Source organism: Apodemus sylvaticus, chromosome 22 (genome assembly GCF_947179515.1).
Source record: "Apodemus sylvaticus chromosome 22, mApoSyl1.1, whole genome shotgun sequence".
Lineage (NCBI taxonomy): Eukaryota > Metazoa > Chordata > Mammalia > Rodentia > Muridae > Apodemus > Apodemus sylvaticus.
In genome coordinates this window covers 56048134-56064910 of record NC_067493.1, presented here as the reverse complement: position 1 = coordinate 56064910, position 16777 = coordinate 56048134, and the positions used below count along the sequence as shown (strand labels likewise).

General features: G+C 52.2%; 1 protein-coding gene across 1 annotated transcript; it reads right to left on the bottom strand.

Annotated features, from left to right (window-relative positions):
* Nucleotides 1-6026: 6026 nt before the first annotated feature.
* On the bottom strand, nucleotides 6027-10441 carry Crybb3 (crystallin beta B3). Its single transcript, XM_052168635.1, has 5 exons — nucleotides 10367-10441; nucleotides 9913-10031; nucleotides 8444-8576; nucleotides 7697-7839; nucleotides 6027-6192 (listed from the first exon to the last, which is right to left on the bottom strand). Exons 1-5 carry the CDS (start codon nucleotides 10439-10441, stop codon nucleotides 6027-6029), a joined length of 636 nt encoding a protein of 211 aa, XP_052024595.1.
* Between the last annotated feature and the right edge of the window lie 6336 nt (nucleotides 10442-16777).

The window sequence follows — 16777 nt, the reverse complement described above, 5'->3', positions numbered from 1 at the left end:
ACCCATCTACCCATCCACTCACCCACCCACCCGTCTATCCATCCACTCACCCACCTACCCATCTATCCACCCACTCACCCACCCACCCATCTATCCACCCACTCACCCACCCACCCATCTATCCATCCACTCACCCACCCACCTGTCTATCCATCCACTCACCCACTGATTATCCATCTCCCAAGTATCTGTCTATCCTTCTGCCTATCCATTTGTCCATCCCTCCGCTTACCTATTCATTTATCCACTCGCGTGCCTTTCTATATGTTCCTTCATTCATCCACCCATCCACTGGAAACCAGCTGTGCTCTGGTGTCAGTGTCAGAGTCCTCTCTGCCCCTGCCTGAGTCATGCAGTCGCACTCAATGATGAGGAGTTGTTGTGGAAGAAAGACCTGGAAGCCACGAGTTTCACTCAAAGAAACCAGGTTAACTATTCAAGTTTACACAAGGTGGGCGTGGCCAAGGTGAGCATGGCCTTCTCCCCCCCCCTCCCCCGCAGGAACAAGGTAGGCTAAGAGGCTGGCTGGAAAGAGGGAACCTCCTAGGGACTGCTCATACCTACTGTCCTGAAGTGGAGCATGTTTAGGAACCTGGGTCTCAGTGTAAGGGAAGTCTCTCAGAACTCTCCTGCTGGCCCCTCACTGCCCTGCGTGCATGTCCCTCTAGAGCTCATGTCTTCCTGTGGTCCAGGCTCTGTGTTGACCTTGAAGCCAAGGTCAAGCCAGAGAGAATGGATGTTGAGGAAGCCAAGATAGCAGACTCCCTCTCTCATCCATTTTCTATCTTCTTGACAGACACACACACACACACATACACACACCACATAGTACACACACATGCATATATATACACATACGCACACCACATACATACATGTACACACATACACACCATATACACACCACATAGAATACAAACACATCCACATCTATACACACCACATAGATACATGCACATACATATATGTACACATACACACACCATATGCATACATGTACATATACAGATGCCACATATGTAGCATGTAGTACACACACATGCATGTACACATACATGTACATCACACACACACATACACACATACACACACACACATGTATTCCTCAGTCCTCTCCCCATACTGTTCCTTACTTGTCCCAACACTCTATGGCTCATGTGTTTCCCACGTGTAAGTCATCACAAGAGCAGAGGTACCTTGACCAGCTTGTTTTCCATGCCATCCTCAAAGCCTGGAGCCTGACACAGATCAAGCCAGGGGAAGCAAGCTAGTAAGGAACATCCCCCCATGGCCTCTGCATCAGCTCCTGCTTCCTGACCTGCTTGAGTTCCAGTCCTGACTTCCTTTGGAGATGAACAGCAATGTGGAAGTGTAAGCTGAATCAACCCTTTCCTTTCCAGCTTGCTTCTTGGTCGTGATGTTTGCACAGGAATAGACACCCCGACTGAGACAGATCGTCACAGCGGGAATACACACCCGTAACCCAAGAAATGGGAGGTAGGGGCAAGAGGATCAGAAAGCCAAGGGCATCCTCAGCTACATAAAAGTTTGAGGCTATCCTGTGCTACATAAGACTCTATCTTTAAAAACCTGCTCATTTTGGTTGCAATAAAAAAAAAATCAAGTTGAAACTCATGGGGAAACCCCATCCCTGCTGGTGTGTCAAAAGTGCCACGCAGGCCACTGCAAGGGAAGGGATCGATGATCTTGCCTGTTGGGTAGACTGCATGTGATGCAATCAATGCAATGCAAGTGCACCATGGTACAATCTGTCAGGGGTCCATGGGTGCAGGAGTGCTGTGATTGTTGTGTGGTAACCAACTGCTCTCCGACTGAATTCAAGGTCTGCTCCATGGAAGGAAATTCATACCCAGTGCTGCAAACGTGTCCAGGAGGATCATAGGTCATAGGGAGGAACTTAGTACCATTGTTCTGTCAGGTGTTACCAAATTGCCTAAATGTTTGTATGTGTCCCGGTAGACCTGAGCTCTCGGCCTCAGTCACGAAGCATATCTCTCTCTCCAGTGAGCGGATGCTGATGGAGAGACTCGGAACTGGTCCACGTGATCGGAAGTGTGACTGAGCTTGCTGAGAGCTCTTCCCAAGTGGAACAGCTCCATCGACCCCTGCTCAAGGCTCAGGAGCATCAGGGAAGAGAGATGAGGAGAATGTGAGAGTCTGAGGATGGGGAAGGAGCTGGAAAGTGTCCTGGGGACATGACATGGCTATTGAGTGCGTGAACTCAGAGCATCTGTGGTTACAAGGTCAAGCCAGGCAGCATTTCTCGGTGAGGGGAGGAATGTATAAAACGCCAACATTTACTGACGAGCTGTTGGGTTTGATGGCTGCTAGAGAAGGGGGAGTCTTGAGTCTTTCGTTGTGTGGTAGTGCTGGTTACCATTGTCCTGATGGCTCCTTGTCCACTTCACACAATCTAGAGCGGTGGCTCTCAACCTGTGGGCAGAGACCCCCTTGGTAGCCTCTGTCTCCAAAAATACTTACATTACAATGTTAACAGTAGCAAGAGCACAGTTATGAAATAGCAACACAGATAATTTAATATTAGGGGTCACTACCACATGAGGAACTGTATTAAAGGGTCGCAGCATTAGGAAGGTTGATGACCATTGTTCTAGAGTCACCTGAGAACAAAGAACTTAAAAATGCATTCATCAGGTTAACAATGTGGGACTTTGTCTTGCTAATGCAGGCGGCCATGGGCCTCTGTGCTGCCACCTCCAGGCACCACCAGAGCTTAGGATGGCTGCTGAGAGAGTCAGAGAGCCACCCAGGGAGCGCATCGCCACCCCACCCCTCGCAGGGGAGTTCTGCTTTGAGTTCCTGCCCTGACTTACTCAGATCTGTGACCTGAAAGTCTAAGAGGAAATAAATGCTTTCTTCCCTAAGTTAGAGTGTTTTTTCACAGCAATAGAAAAGCAAGCTACAACACTCATGTAAAAAAGAAAGAACACATCACCCCATTGGTATGCAAATGGACTTTTACTTATAATAAATCTCAAATTTGCATGCATAGGATTTTATGATTCAGCGGGAAACATTTGACAAGTTTATGTTCCTATAGACTCACCTTTAGCCATCACACACAAAGGGATCATGGATAGAAAACGTCTCAGAAGCCTTGCCTGGCTTCACAGCCCTCTCCCACTTCCCCTGCAATCAAGGTTTTCTTCTTCAAACCAGGAGGGTGTGGGGCCAGATACATAGTGCATGGCTATTCTAGAGCTGTGTCAGTCCTCAGAGGAGCCAGCCTGGAAGCCATCACAGAAAGCACTCAGTGGCCTCAGCCCTGAAGACACTCACTGTTGTCACACTTCCGGCTAAACACTGTTTTCTGAGACTTAGAGATTTCATTGTTTTTTGTCAGTCAAAGATGCTGATGGGAGACAGCCTGGGCCTTTGTACTCAGCCAGTCATCCATTCATTTCGCAGGACTGAGTCCCGAGGACTCCCTGAGAGCACACACACACACCCTCCCCAGTCTGGGCGCAGCTCACAGCTGACAGGTCCACAGGCTCTCAAAGCCCTTTGTTGTGCTGTGACCCTGTGTGGACAGTGGGCTCAGTGTGAGCTCTAGCTAGCTACCTCTGCCCCTTCTGGGCACACATAGGCTCAGCCCATAGTAGGTCCTCAGAAAATATGCGTTGACTGACTTAAAGAGAGAGAAGGCTCTGCTAGAAGGAAATGTCTAGAGCTCCAGGTTGGACTCTATTTGGGACTTGGAGATACCACAGGCAAAGCACAGAGACAACACATTTGAGAGCAGGTTGTCATTGGGACTTCCTAACATCAGTTCCTGGGCATGCTAGGCCATGTGAGTCCTTCTAGCCAAATAACCATGTCACATGCCAGTTCCAAGTGACCCGTTTAAAGGTTTCCTCCTCCTGTGTGTTCCTCAGATGGTAGTACAGCAGGAAGGCAGAGTTTCTGCCTTGATCACACGTGTGTAGCCAAGCTCCTGCTGACCAGGACAGTGGTACAAGGGAGAAACAAAGGCGCCTGTCATTGCAGCTAACTTGCCTGATGCCCAGAAGGAAGACCTCACTTTCAGGGGCTGTGAAGACAGCAGGCCTTGGTGTCTTTTTATTTTATTTTATTTTGGACAAACACAGCATAATCCTTAGATGCAAAGCAGCGGGTAGTCAAGACGTCTCTTAGATCATCCAACTGGGAGGAATTTTTAAATCTATCCAAAGAGACAGATACTGGGGACTGCTATTTGCAACACCCCTTGGTGTTTTGAAATAAAATCAACTATAACCCACAGGCATACGAATTTCAAAATAAACCAGTGAAGATGCCCTTAGCTATATTGTAGAAAATGGCATGCTACAACGTTCCAGTAGCTAAGGGCTTTACAAAGCTGGGGCCAGGTGACCAGAAAGGCAGCTGCCTTCTTTTAACTGCAGTTATAAAGACGAGTGTGATAGAATGTTGCAATAGGTAAGGGCTCAGACAAAGCTGAGGCAGGGTGAAGAGAAAAGCAGACACGTTTCTTTAACTGCAATTATAAAGACTAATCTGATACAATGTTGCAATAGCTTGCCTTTGACAAAGCTTGGGCCCACCTAGGTTTCTGCTTTCAATGGGCACAGCATTTGACTAGGACATTATTATTTGGTGAATGTATGTTGGTCTCTTCTTACCCTAGGCAGAAGGATTTGTTTAAACACCATGAGGGAAAATGCCCGGGTGCCAGGATTTGCCAAAGCGACTAGAAGGTTCTATGTCAGGGGTGAGGACCTTGGGCTGTTCAAGAGCCAGATCTAATGACGTTTACTGATGAGCTCCTCATCAGGAAATCCCCAGAGCCAGCTGCCCAGCTGGAGAGAGCCCCGAGTGAATGCTCACTGCCGGGAGTGCAGGCTTGGCTGCCCCCGGAGCACAGAATCAGCGAAGCAGGAGCCGCCCCTGTGTGAGGACAGGGGGCTTTGGAACAGCCCAGGAGCCCTAGTCCTCTTGAAAGCTGTGCATGCCCCCTCTCTGCACTGCTGTTTCTCTGTGAATGGCTCCGCTATGGCAGGCTTGTGCTCTGTTGCCTTGCTTCCCTCTGCTTCCAGCAGGGCATGGCACTTGCCACAGAAATGAATGGCAATGCGGTTACGTGACTGATAGGAGAATACAGGAAAATGAATGACTCAAGGAAGGGTGGGAGAAAAGAAGGATGGGTAGAAGGAAAGATGAACTGATGGGTGGTAGGAGGATGGATAGGTAAGAGATGGATGGAGGATGCATTGATAGATGGATGCATGCATGCAATCATAAATACACGGATGCATGGATAAATGGGTGGATGGGTGGATGGGTGGATGGATGGAGGATACGTTAATGGATGCATGCATGTAATCATGAATACATGGATGCATGGATAAATGGGTGGATGGATGGATGGGTGGGTGGTGGGTGGATACATGGATGGATAGATGGATAGATGGATGGATGGATGGACAGATACATGGACGGATGCCTGCATGGATTCACGGATGAATGAAAAGACAGATGGTTGCCAGCAAGAATAAACAAATTGATGTAAAGAAGAAAATAGAGAAGAAAGAAGAACAGTGGATGACAGACAGGTGACTGGGTAGGCAGGTGTGTAGGGGGCTAGATGGAGAGACAAACCAATGAATGAATGAGGGCATGCATGGGTACAGATGGGTGACTAGACAGTGGGTGGATAGATGACTAAATAAATGGACTGGATGGATGAGTGGGTGGGTGGGTGGGTGGATAGATGGGTGATCATATAGATGAGTGGGCAGGTGAACCGATAGCCAGCTATTCAGACGTGGGCAGTGGTGGCAGAAGTCAGCTTTGTGGCAGAGGGTGTGTGGCCTCAGCTGACAGGACTGAATGGGGGCCCAGACACACCCCTCATCCCCTCCTTGCAGGTAGGTCTTGGCCCCTGAGCCCATCCCCCACACACACAGGAAGTGAAGCTGACAGAGCTGCGCGGCTGCTGGGCTTTATTGAGCAGGTTCAGGAGGGGACACGGCGGCGTTGGCTCCTCAGCTGCTGAGGAAGCAGCCGCGCTTGTGCCACTTCTGGTCGCGGATGCGGCGCACCGACTGCAGCTGCGGCTGGTTCGCGTCCCACTCATTCCAGTGGCGAAACTCGCCCCGCTCGAACACGTACTGGCGCCCGCGGTAGCCGGGGAACTCGTAGCCCACCCACCTGCCGAGAATAACAGAGAAAGGTGAGGCGTGGTCCTCCAGAGCCCTTTAACGCTCTTTTTGCTTTGCTCTTCTCACTGGCCTCGGGTCCTCCTGGGCTCCCCAGAACCCCTGAGAGGACGCTAAGCATGCACTGTTCTCAGAGCTCCCTTTGCCTTACCTCCTGGCAGCCTTCCACTCTCCAGCCCTCATCCCTCTGCCTGGCTGAGTCTGAGCCTTCGTAGCCGCCATCACTTCTGACTAGCATGTCCTTCTTTACCTGATCGTCTGTCTCCTTGGGGCAGGAGTGCAGTCGTACATACCCTGGAACTCTCAGAGACACCTTCCTCCAGTGTGCCCGTTACACTCACGTCAGACTGATGTAGCTAAGAGAAGGGCTACACAGCTCCAACTGACCTCAGAACCCCTGTCCCTGGCATCCTGATGCTCAGGAAGAAGTCACTGAGTACATTCACAGTGCCATCCTTCCCAGCTCAATCCCAGGTTCAAACCCACCCGGGAGAAAGAAGACAAGGTCACCCTGAGGTTTCATAAACAGAAGCCTGACCACAGCTGGGCTCACTCCAGACCCTGATGAGCAGAGCTTTGAGATCACCATCACCCTGAGAATCAGCTCCGGGACTGGGGAGAGCCCTAGACATCTGCGCGGACCATGCACTTGGCTGAGAGCGGGGCAAAGCTGTCTAGGAGTCTAGGCCGCCTAGAACCCGCAGTAGGGCAGGAGGCCAGTGCTGGGGCATTCTGGGATGGGGTGGGGTGCAAAGAGAGGAAAAGGAGGGGAGGGAAGAGGGGAGGGGAAAAAGTAAATAGGGGGAGAGAGAGAGGCAGAGAAAGAGAGACACAGAGATAGAAGAGAGAGGACAGGGAAGGGGAGAGGAGAGAGAGAGAGAACATGTGCACAGTGCTGGGGATAGAGCCCTACTCTTGAATTTTTTTTCTGTTTGTTTGTTTTTTCACTTTCATTTTTCCTTTCACAAAGACAGGAGAAAGAGAGGCAAAGAGACTAAAGAGAGAACAGAGAGAGGCCAAAGAGGATAGGGAGGAGAGAGGAAAAGAGAGAAAGAGAGAGACAGAGACACAGAGAGAGATGGAGAGAGAGACACAGGGCTTATCCTGCAGCCCTGCCTGTCTCAGAACTCGCTCTACAGAGCAGGCAAAGCTTGGGCTCACAGCAATCCGCTCGCCTCTGCCTCCCACGGCCCGCTTACAGGCGTGCACCGGCACGCACCAGCACGCCCTTGCTGCAGCTCTTAGACTTTGGGGGCAGGGCCTGACTTGAGCCCAAGCCTCTTTCAAACTCCCTCGTCCTGCCTAGCCTGCCAGGGGCCAGGATCGTGCACTGGGCCATCACACCCTCCACCACATGGGCTTGGAGTGAGGCCGGGGTCAGAAAGCTGACTGGGTCGCTAGTGTGTGCCGCTATCAGCGAGCTGTGGCAAAGCGGGTGCTGAGGGAGCAGCTGCAGAGGACAGGGCTGGAGCAGAGCGGGCCAGGGAGTCCCTTACGTCCCGTTGAGGACTCGGATGCTGGCCACGCGGTCCTGGAAACCATGGGCCCACAGGCTGGGCACATCGTCATCTACGACCTCCATCTTGCGCCCACTGAAGGCTGGGTTCTCGAACAGGTGCAGCTTGTGGTCTGGGCCATCCTGAGGGCAAAGGTCAAGGGTGAGTGGGGCCTCACATCCAGAACAGGAAGAATGGAGTCACCCCATTCTCAGCAGGAGAGAGGGACTCAAGGGACACCCCAGAGCTGAGCAAGACAGAAGGGGGCTGGACAGATCTCTTTCCACCAATCATCACCACCAGAAAGGGAAACTGAGGCTTAGAGGGACCACAAAGACTTATGCTCCAGCCCCCTCTTCTAGGTTTACTCTGGTGTCATTTTCCTGGTTTCCTTCCCTGTTCAGACATTGGAAGGAGGGGCTGTGGATTTTATGAGTTTTTAAGTTCTGTGTTTCTTTGAACAGTATTGACCTGAGTTTGGATTTTGAGGCTTCTCAGGTTAACTGGGTTACTACAAAGGGGTCAGGGCTCATGTCCACTCGTTCAGGACAAGGACTCTTGGTGTCCTTCCCCGAACCCACTCAGGAGCCAGCTTCTTCTCATCCTATACCATTGTTGAGGTCAGAATCTGAGGCCTATCCAAGCAGAATCACAGTTGACAAAACTAATTCATGCACACGCGCACACACACACACCCCACATACACACCCACACCCACATACACGGATAACAATAGCCCTGACTTACAATGTGCAAAGGACGGAGAGACAGGAGAATGTCACTGCGTCGGCTGCTGGACCAGGCATCCCAGCGAGGGTAGTCCCCCTTCTCCAGGACAAACTGCTCCCCACGAAAGGCCCTGCGCTCGAAAGCCAGCCACCTGGGGGGGAGGGGAGGGGAACAGGGTCACCTCTGGTGTGGCTGAGCGGGGACCCTCACACCATTCCTATCCACATCCCTAATCCAGTACAGACCCCGTGCCTGCTGTTAGGGAGGCTCTGGGGACTCATTTGGACTGATGCCCTGTGCCTGGGGCCCTTCAAGGACGTGCTGGGAATCCATGTGTGCCAAGTTTAGAAGAAAGTTTGGTAAAGTTCCCCACAAAAGATCCACGGGTGAGAGACTAGAATACTAGCTCAGTGGTTAAGGGCGCTGACTGTTGTTTGAAAGGACGGGGTTCAAGTCCCATCATCCCATCTCTGTCTCTCTGTTTCTCTCTCTCTCTCTCTCTCTCTCTCTCTCTCTCTCTCTCTCTCTCTCTCTCTCTCTCACACACACACACACACACACACACACACACACACACCCGGGCAGCTCATGATCCGCTGAACCCATCAGTTCTAGGGGTTCCAGTGACCTCTTCTGGCCACCACGGGTACTGCATGCGTTTAGTTCAGAGGTATGCATACAGGCAGAACACATACGTAAAATAAAAATAAATAAAGCTCAAGAAAACAAAACAAAACAAAACAAATCCTTCTCTTCCCCGTTTAGGCACCCACCTCGTTTCCAACACTCTCTGAAATCCACAGCACTGATTGTCCTCAGATGAGGAGACACAGTTGGCAGAGAATGCTCCGTTTCTCAGAGCATAGACTCAATCTGAAGCCAGAGCTCGGTGCACAGGGCAGGGCCTGCTGCTCGAGGGCAGGCTCCAGACACCTAGGTTTCCTTGCCTCAGTTCCCTCCACCAGGCCAATGATAGAAAGGGGCATGGCTCTCACAGGATTCATGATATAACTCAAATGAAGCTTTGCAGGGTCATAATTCCTACGGTTATTTAACCGTAGGTCCTGTCTCTATACGATTTTTTTAACTTTAAATAAAACTTTATGTGGGTGTTTTGCTTGCATGTATGTCTGTGCACTCTATGTGTGCCTGGTGCCTGCAGAGATGAAAGGACCCGAGCCACGTGGGTGCTGGGAATCGAACCCAGGTCCTCTGCAAGAGCATTAAGAGTTCTCAGCCGCTGAACCATCTCTTCAGCCCCTATTTACATAACTGCGTACAGCTGGTGTTACTCGCTGTTTCATCTCTGAGCCGGACACTAGCTGGCCTCCTTCCTGTTCCGGCCACACAGCACAGGACTCTGAAGCTTGTCATTTTGTGGATGGGGAAACTGAGGCAAAGAAAGGCAAGAGCCCGGGCAGATCTGAGGCTGCATTGGACCTCAGGTTGCAGGAGGCTGGGGCGGTGGGCGCTGCCCAGGTACTCACGGTCCAGACTCCACTTGGATGGAGCCCACCTTCTCCAGCAGGCTGTCAGTGAGGTTGGGACACTCAGCCGAGAGCTCACACCGCTTGCCCTGGAAGTTCTCTAACTCGTACACCGTCACCTGGGTGAACAGGGGTGAGAACCTCAGCCTCTGCAGGGCTCCAATGTCCACGTCCTTCCGCGGAACAGCAGGAAGCCCCTCCACCCACGCCTGCTTTCCCCCACGCCGAGGTGAATCGCGCAGGTCTGCACCGCCCCCTGGTGGCCCCAGTGCGCAATTGCAACACTGCCACCAGTCCGGCTGAAAATCACCCAGACACACCAAGGAACTCAAGCAAGGTCACACGGGAAAGGCGGAGCTTGAAGCCACAACCCCTGAAGCTTGGTGCTGGGAGCCCCACTGAGTCAGGTGTAGCCCTCAGGCCTGGGCTCTAGGTCCCATCGAGACCCAGGTACCTTGTAGCTTCCCCCGAGGCCTCCGTGACTCTTGCCAGCTGCAGCCTGCTCAGGCGCTCCGTGCTGCTCCGCCATCTCCCCGGGGACACTTCTGCCTCAAACTGGAGGAGAACCAGGTCACCAGCTGCGACCAGCAGGATCAGGGGCTGGTGGGACCGGAACCAAACAGCAGTGAGCAACAAGATCTATAGTCAGTCAACAAACACCTCCTGGGCACCTGCTTTGGAGCAGTTAGTGGGACTGGGGAATCCCCAGGGACCCAGTGAAGCAAGACCCGTTTACTGAGAACACAGGGAAGAAAGGAGTTGAACTAGAAGGCACCCATTCCCAAATGCTCCCTGCGCGGGGCTGGACATCTCAGTGGCCAGGACTGGACACCACAGCCAAGGTGAACAGAGACCACCGGAGGCAGGAGAAACAGACGACCAAGCAGCCGTGAACTGGGCCAGGACTTGAGAAACCACCCCAGGCCGTGTCGCTGACTAACTGAGTGCTTACTGTGTTCTAGACTCTTGCATAGTGGACCCTGGCCGTCTCTCTCAGCCTCGGGGGGTGAGGGGGGTCGGGGGCAGAGACACAGGACTCAGGCTCTGCAGACTTCTGCTCACCGGCATGGGTGTATGGGTGTGCACACACAGGCACTGTCCTACACACCTGTCCCGGACCCTCGCCTCCCTCATGCCCTGCGCTGACACATTGGTGTGAGGCCCCGCAGCTGTATCTAACCAGCATCAGCAGGACAAAAGGGCTTGGCCCACCTCTCGGGACGGATGAACCAGTATACCTGACAGGTCCCTTTCCTTTCTCAGAGCCAGCCAGTCCTTACTCCTCAGCCCACACACACAGTTGGGACCTAGCCTCATGCTCAGACCCACAGACAGTACAGTTCACCAGCTCCATCCGTGGTTGGCCCTAGCTGGCAGGCTAGTAGGTCAGTCCGTACCCTCGAGCAAGCGGGCACAGGCCCTGCACACCCAGAGAGACCCGAGGATGCACCTTCTGCAGAGTGCACTTCCCCCTGCTCACCCAGGCCAGTACAAACCTGCCTCCAGGACCCACTGTCCCCAGACTGGCGTGCCTCCAAGGCTGGCCTATTTATGGGCATGTTCTGTTGGCCCAGCACATTACGGGCTGCTGAGATAGCGCCCTGTCCACCCGATCCTGTCCGGGCCATTTCACCCTAATGGTGGGCCCCAGGAGGCCCCTAAGGCCAGTCACCTCTGACGCGACTCTGATGGCTTCCTGGGGACCGATGGCCTTTGCCGGCTTTGTGGGAGGCCTGTCAGACTACACAGGGGGCAGGGGGCACAAATCCCTCCAGTGACCCTGATTCTTTGGCTTCGACATGCCATTTTCCTACCAGAGTGTTACCGTCTGCAGCTACAGGTGAACCGGAGACCTGAAAGAGAATTCTGGGGATATATGGGGGGGGGGGGGCAACGAAAGAGAACTGAGTCAGGACGACATTCACTGATCATGACTAAAGCTTTAATAATATTTAGTCAATATATAGCCTTCGGAAGAAATCCCTCCCCCCAGACTTCAAGGAGAGATCCGAGATCAGAGCGTGTCAAGTCTAACGGGTCCAGGATGCTTCCAGGTGAGGCTGCCCTGAGGTCCAGGTGAAAGCAGCTGTGTTGTTCTCTGAAGAACAAAGGCCAGGGATAACACAAGCGGAAGGGTGGGGCAGGAAAGCCGCAGGCTGAGGGAAGAGGCTGAGAAGCCCAGCTCAGGGCTGGAGGGGGAGGGGACACCAGAGTTCTTAGCTTCCCCATCGGGCTCCAGTACTGGAAACCCGAGTCAAGCCAGATCACAACAACAGTTCCTTCCTTCCTTCTTTCTTTCTTTGTTTGTTTCTTTCTTTGTTTGTTTCTTTGTTTCTTTCTTTCTTTTTTTTTTTTTGGTTTTCTCTGTGTAACCCTGGCTGTCCTGGAACTCACTCTGTAGACCAGGCTGGCCTCAGAAATCCACCTGTCTTTGCCTCCCAAGTTCTTCACCACCCGGCTCCTTCCTTCCTTTCTCTCTCTCTCTCTCTCTCTCTCTCTCTTTCTTTTCTTCTTTCTTTCTTCCTTCCTTCCTTCCTTTCTTTTTTATTAGATATTTTCCTTATTTACATTTCAAATGTTATCCCCTTCCCTGGTTTCCCCTCCAAAATCCCCCCTATCCCCTCCCCCCCCTGCTCTACAACCCACCCACTCCCCCTTCCCTGTCCTGGCATTCCCCTATACTGGGGCATCGAGCCTTCTCAGGACCAAGGGCCTCTCCTCCCTTTGATGTCTGACAAGGCCATCCTCTGCTACATATGCAGCTGGAGCCATGGGTCCTTCCATGTGTACCCTTTGGTTGGTAGTTTAGTCCCTGGGAGCTCTGAGAGTACTGGTGGGTTCATATTGTTGTTCCTCCTGTGGGGCTGCAGGCTCCTTCAGCTCCTTCGGTCCTTTCTCTAGCTCCTCCATTGGGGACCCTGTGCTCAGTCCAATGGTTGGCTGAGAGCACCCACCTCTGAATGTGTCAGGTACTGGCAGAGCCTCTCAGGAGACAGCTGTATCAGGCTCCTGTCAACAAAAGTACTCTCTAAATCCGCAGTAAACCCATGCAGCCACTTCCAGAAGCTATTAGGTCAGTGATGACATGCTCCTCTTGAGGGCAGCACACATGAGTGGCAGCCATCATTGTGGGAGGGTGACGTTGATCTGCTCCCCTCATCTTTAGGGCGGGAACTTTGGTTCCCCTGTTAAGGACGACCAAGACCGTGTTCAAAAGAGGCCACTTTTGTCAGTTACTTGGGGTCATAAAGCCGTTTGCTCTAGGCTCAGATCCTCAAGTCAGCCCATGTACGACCTGATTTCGGATCCTTGGGGTGCCATTTTACAGATTCCAGGACTGAGGCAAGTCACTGAGTTCTCACAGTCATAGCTACACATTGATTTGGGTTTCGATGTGTGAGTGTGCATTGTGCATGTGGCTGAGCGTGCCTGTGTGCACACGGATGCCGGAAGAGGTTGCTGGTCCACTTTTCCATACTCTGCCGTAGCCCCTGGAGACAGGCTCCTCCACTAAACACGGAGCTGGACCCACAAGCAGCCCCAGCAATCCTCCTGTCTCCATCCCCAACCGCTGACACAAAGTTTCTCTGGGTAGCCCTGGCTGTCCTAGAACTCACCCTATAGACCAGGCTGAACTCAGAGATCACCTGCCTCTGCCTCCCAAGTGCTGGGATTTAAAGCACGTGTAGCCACTGCCCAGGGCACCGCTGGCTTTTTGTGGGGCGCTGGAGATTTTAACTCTGCTCCTTACACTTGCATGGTCACTTAGCCATCGCCCTAGGCCCACAGACAAATGTCCTGGTTGTCACTAAGTCACTGTGACCAAACTGTCTGACAGAAACAAGGGTGGACAGTTTATTTTGACTGGTAGTTTCAGACAGCTCAGGCCAGGGTTGCTGGTCACCACATCCTTGGCATGGGGTGTGTAGTGGACAAAGTTCTTTGCTTTGAGGCAAGATATGAAGCAGGGAGACAGACACAGGAAGGGGGCAGGGGCCGAAGGCGCTGGAGGACCAGACCCCAGCTGCTTCTTCCAGTCAGACCAGCTCTGTAGTTCAGAGGCGCTATGCTGGCTTAGCAGGAGGGAGGCCTGTTCCCCACCACACAAATCAACAAGCCACAGATCATCACCGACATGGAGAGCAGAGGCAGGAGGATCAGGAATTCAAGAGTAGCCTCGGGCTCCATTGCAGGTCTGAGGCCAGCCTGAGCTGTCTCAATGAGAGGTCATGTGAGCACAGCACACATCACATGACTGTCACACTATTCTGTTCCCCCCAGGACCCCGCCTGCCACCGATCACACCAGCGCCCACTTCCTGCCACAGGTGATGGAGCCAACATAGCTTCTTTATTCAGAGGCGGATGTCACTGGCTGGGCGGAGCTGGGGACAGCAGCATGGCAGCCTCTCCACACTGGATCACCCTGAACACTCTGCCATCTCGGGCATTTTGGTCTGCAGTTCCCTAACCCACAGTTCCAAACATCAGCACCACTGCCATTCAGAGCCACGTGCTCTTAGCAAGGGTAGAAGGGATTAGGGGGAGGGAGGTGATGGGGAGGGGTTGTCCTGTGAGATGTGGGGGTGCAGCTGCTGATCAACATCTCCACCAAGGCTGTTAACCACAGTGCTGGATAGTGTTTGAGTCATCAGAGAGGAAGCCGCGATGAATAAAATGGCTCCATAAGATTGGGCTGTAAGCAAGCTGTAGAACATTTTCTTAATTAGTGATTGGTGGGAGATGGCCCCGCCCACTGCGGGTGGAGCCAGCCCATTTTGGGTGGAGCCAGCCTATTGTGGGCGGGGCCATCCCTGGGCTGTTGGTCCTGGGTTCTATAAGAAAGCAGGCTGAGCAAGTCATGGGGAGCAAGTCAGTAAGCAGCACCCACCATGGCCTCTGCATCAGCTCCTGCCTCCAGGTTCCTGCCCTGTGTGAGTTCCTGCCCTCACTGTTTTTGATGATGAACTGTTACATGGAACTATGAGTGACCAAAAAAAAAAAGAAACACCCAACTTTTCGCCCCAATTTTGTTTTGATCATCGTGGTTTATCGTAGCAATAGTAACCCTAAGACAATCACAATAAGCAGGCTACTGATTAGCATTTCTGGGGGTTAAAATTGATTGTCAACAGGATTTAGAATCACCACAGGGGCCGCTTCAGAACACACCTGTGACGGATTTCCCAGATAAGGTTAACTGAAGTGAGGAAATCCATTGCAATTAGCTTTAAATTTAAGCATGGCAAAACCTAGGTTCTCTATTGAGGGATCATGTACTCTGGGTTGCCCATGGGCACATCTGTGGGAACTGTCTTAATTAAATTAGAAGATGAGGTGGTTTGAATATGCTTGCCTGAAGGAGTGGCACTATGAGGAAATGTGGCCTTGTGGGAGGTGGTGTGGCCCTGTTGGAGTAGGTGTGACCCTGTTGAAGTGGGTGTGACCTTGTTGGAGTGGGTGTGGCCCTGTTGGAGTGGGTGTGGCCCTGTTGGAATGGGTGTGGCCCTGTTGGAATGGGTGTGGCCCTGTTGGAGTGGGTGTGGCCTTGTTGGAGTAGGTGTGACCCTGTTGGAGTAGGTGTGGACTTGTTAAAGGAGGTGTGGCCCTATTGGAGTAGTTATGGCCTTGTTGGAGAAAGTGTGTCTTTGTGTAGGTCAGCGTTGAGGTCCTGTGCTCAATCTCTGCCCTGTGTGGAAGAGCGCCTCCTCCTGGCTGCCTGCAGATCAAGATGCAGAACTCTCGGCTCCTTCAGCACCAGGTCTGTCCGCACGCTGCCATGCTTCCTGCCATGATAGGAATGGACCAAACCCCTGAAACTGTAACCCATGCCCGGTTAAATGTTCTACTTTATAAGAGTTGCCTCGGTCAATACAACCCTAAGACCTATGCTAATGTGGGTGGTACCATCCCCTAGGCAGGGTGTCAAGCTGCTCAGGGTGAGAGACTGAACTGAGCAAGAACACGCAAAGCTGTCTCCATCTCTCTCTGCTCTTGACTGTGGCTGTGGGCAGCTGAAGTTCCAACGTCCCGGTTGATGGACTGACCCTGGGCTTAAAAAATTAAATAAATTCTTTCTCTCCAAACTGCTCCGTGTCAGAGTTTTATCACAGCAACAGAAATGAAACTAGGATTCCCACCTTTAAAATGGGTTACCCAGACTGGGTATCTATTAACATGCCTGGATTGGCTGTTGATTAACATGCCTGGATCGGCTGGGCCCTAATTAGCCTTAACTGTCAGCTTGAGACAAGACTCCCACCTGAGATCCGAGTGTCTTTTGAGCGGTTGTCCAGCTCAGGATGACCGACGGGCATCTCCGGAGGGAACTGTCTTAAGTATAAATTGACGTTAGGAGGGCCCAGCTCACAGTGGGCAGTACCAACTCCCAATCAGGGAGTCCCGACTAGCTAAGCCCGCACCTGTAAACAAACCAGTCAAACCAGTAAGCAGCCTCCCATGGATTCTGCTTCAGATCCCTGCTGCAGTTCCTGCCTTGCTGTCCCTCGATTGAAGGAAGGTGGAAGTGTTAGCCAAACAGACCTTTCTTCTCTTAAGCTGCTCTGGGGAATGGGACTCATCACAGCGACAGAAAAAACCAAAACCAGCTAGGTTGTTGACTAAATATCCTTGGGTAAGCTGCTGTTGCATCTCTGAGTTGTCAATGAGTTCCATCCCTGGGTAGGCTGTTGATTAGTTTCCCTGGGTAGGCTAGTGCTCTCATCATGGAGAGGTTATCGACTATCATTGCATAGGCTGTTGATTACCACCTCTGGTCTCTATTCATAAATCGCCCTAGCAGCTCCTCCCTTCTGTAATAACCAAGGACCCAGGAAACCCCGTTGCTTTCTTGTGGACACGCAGCC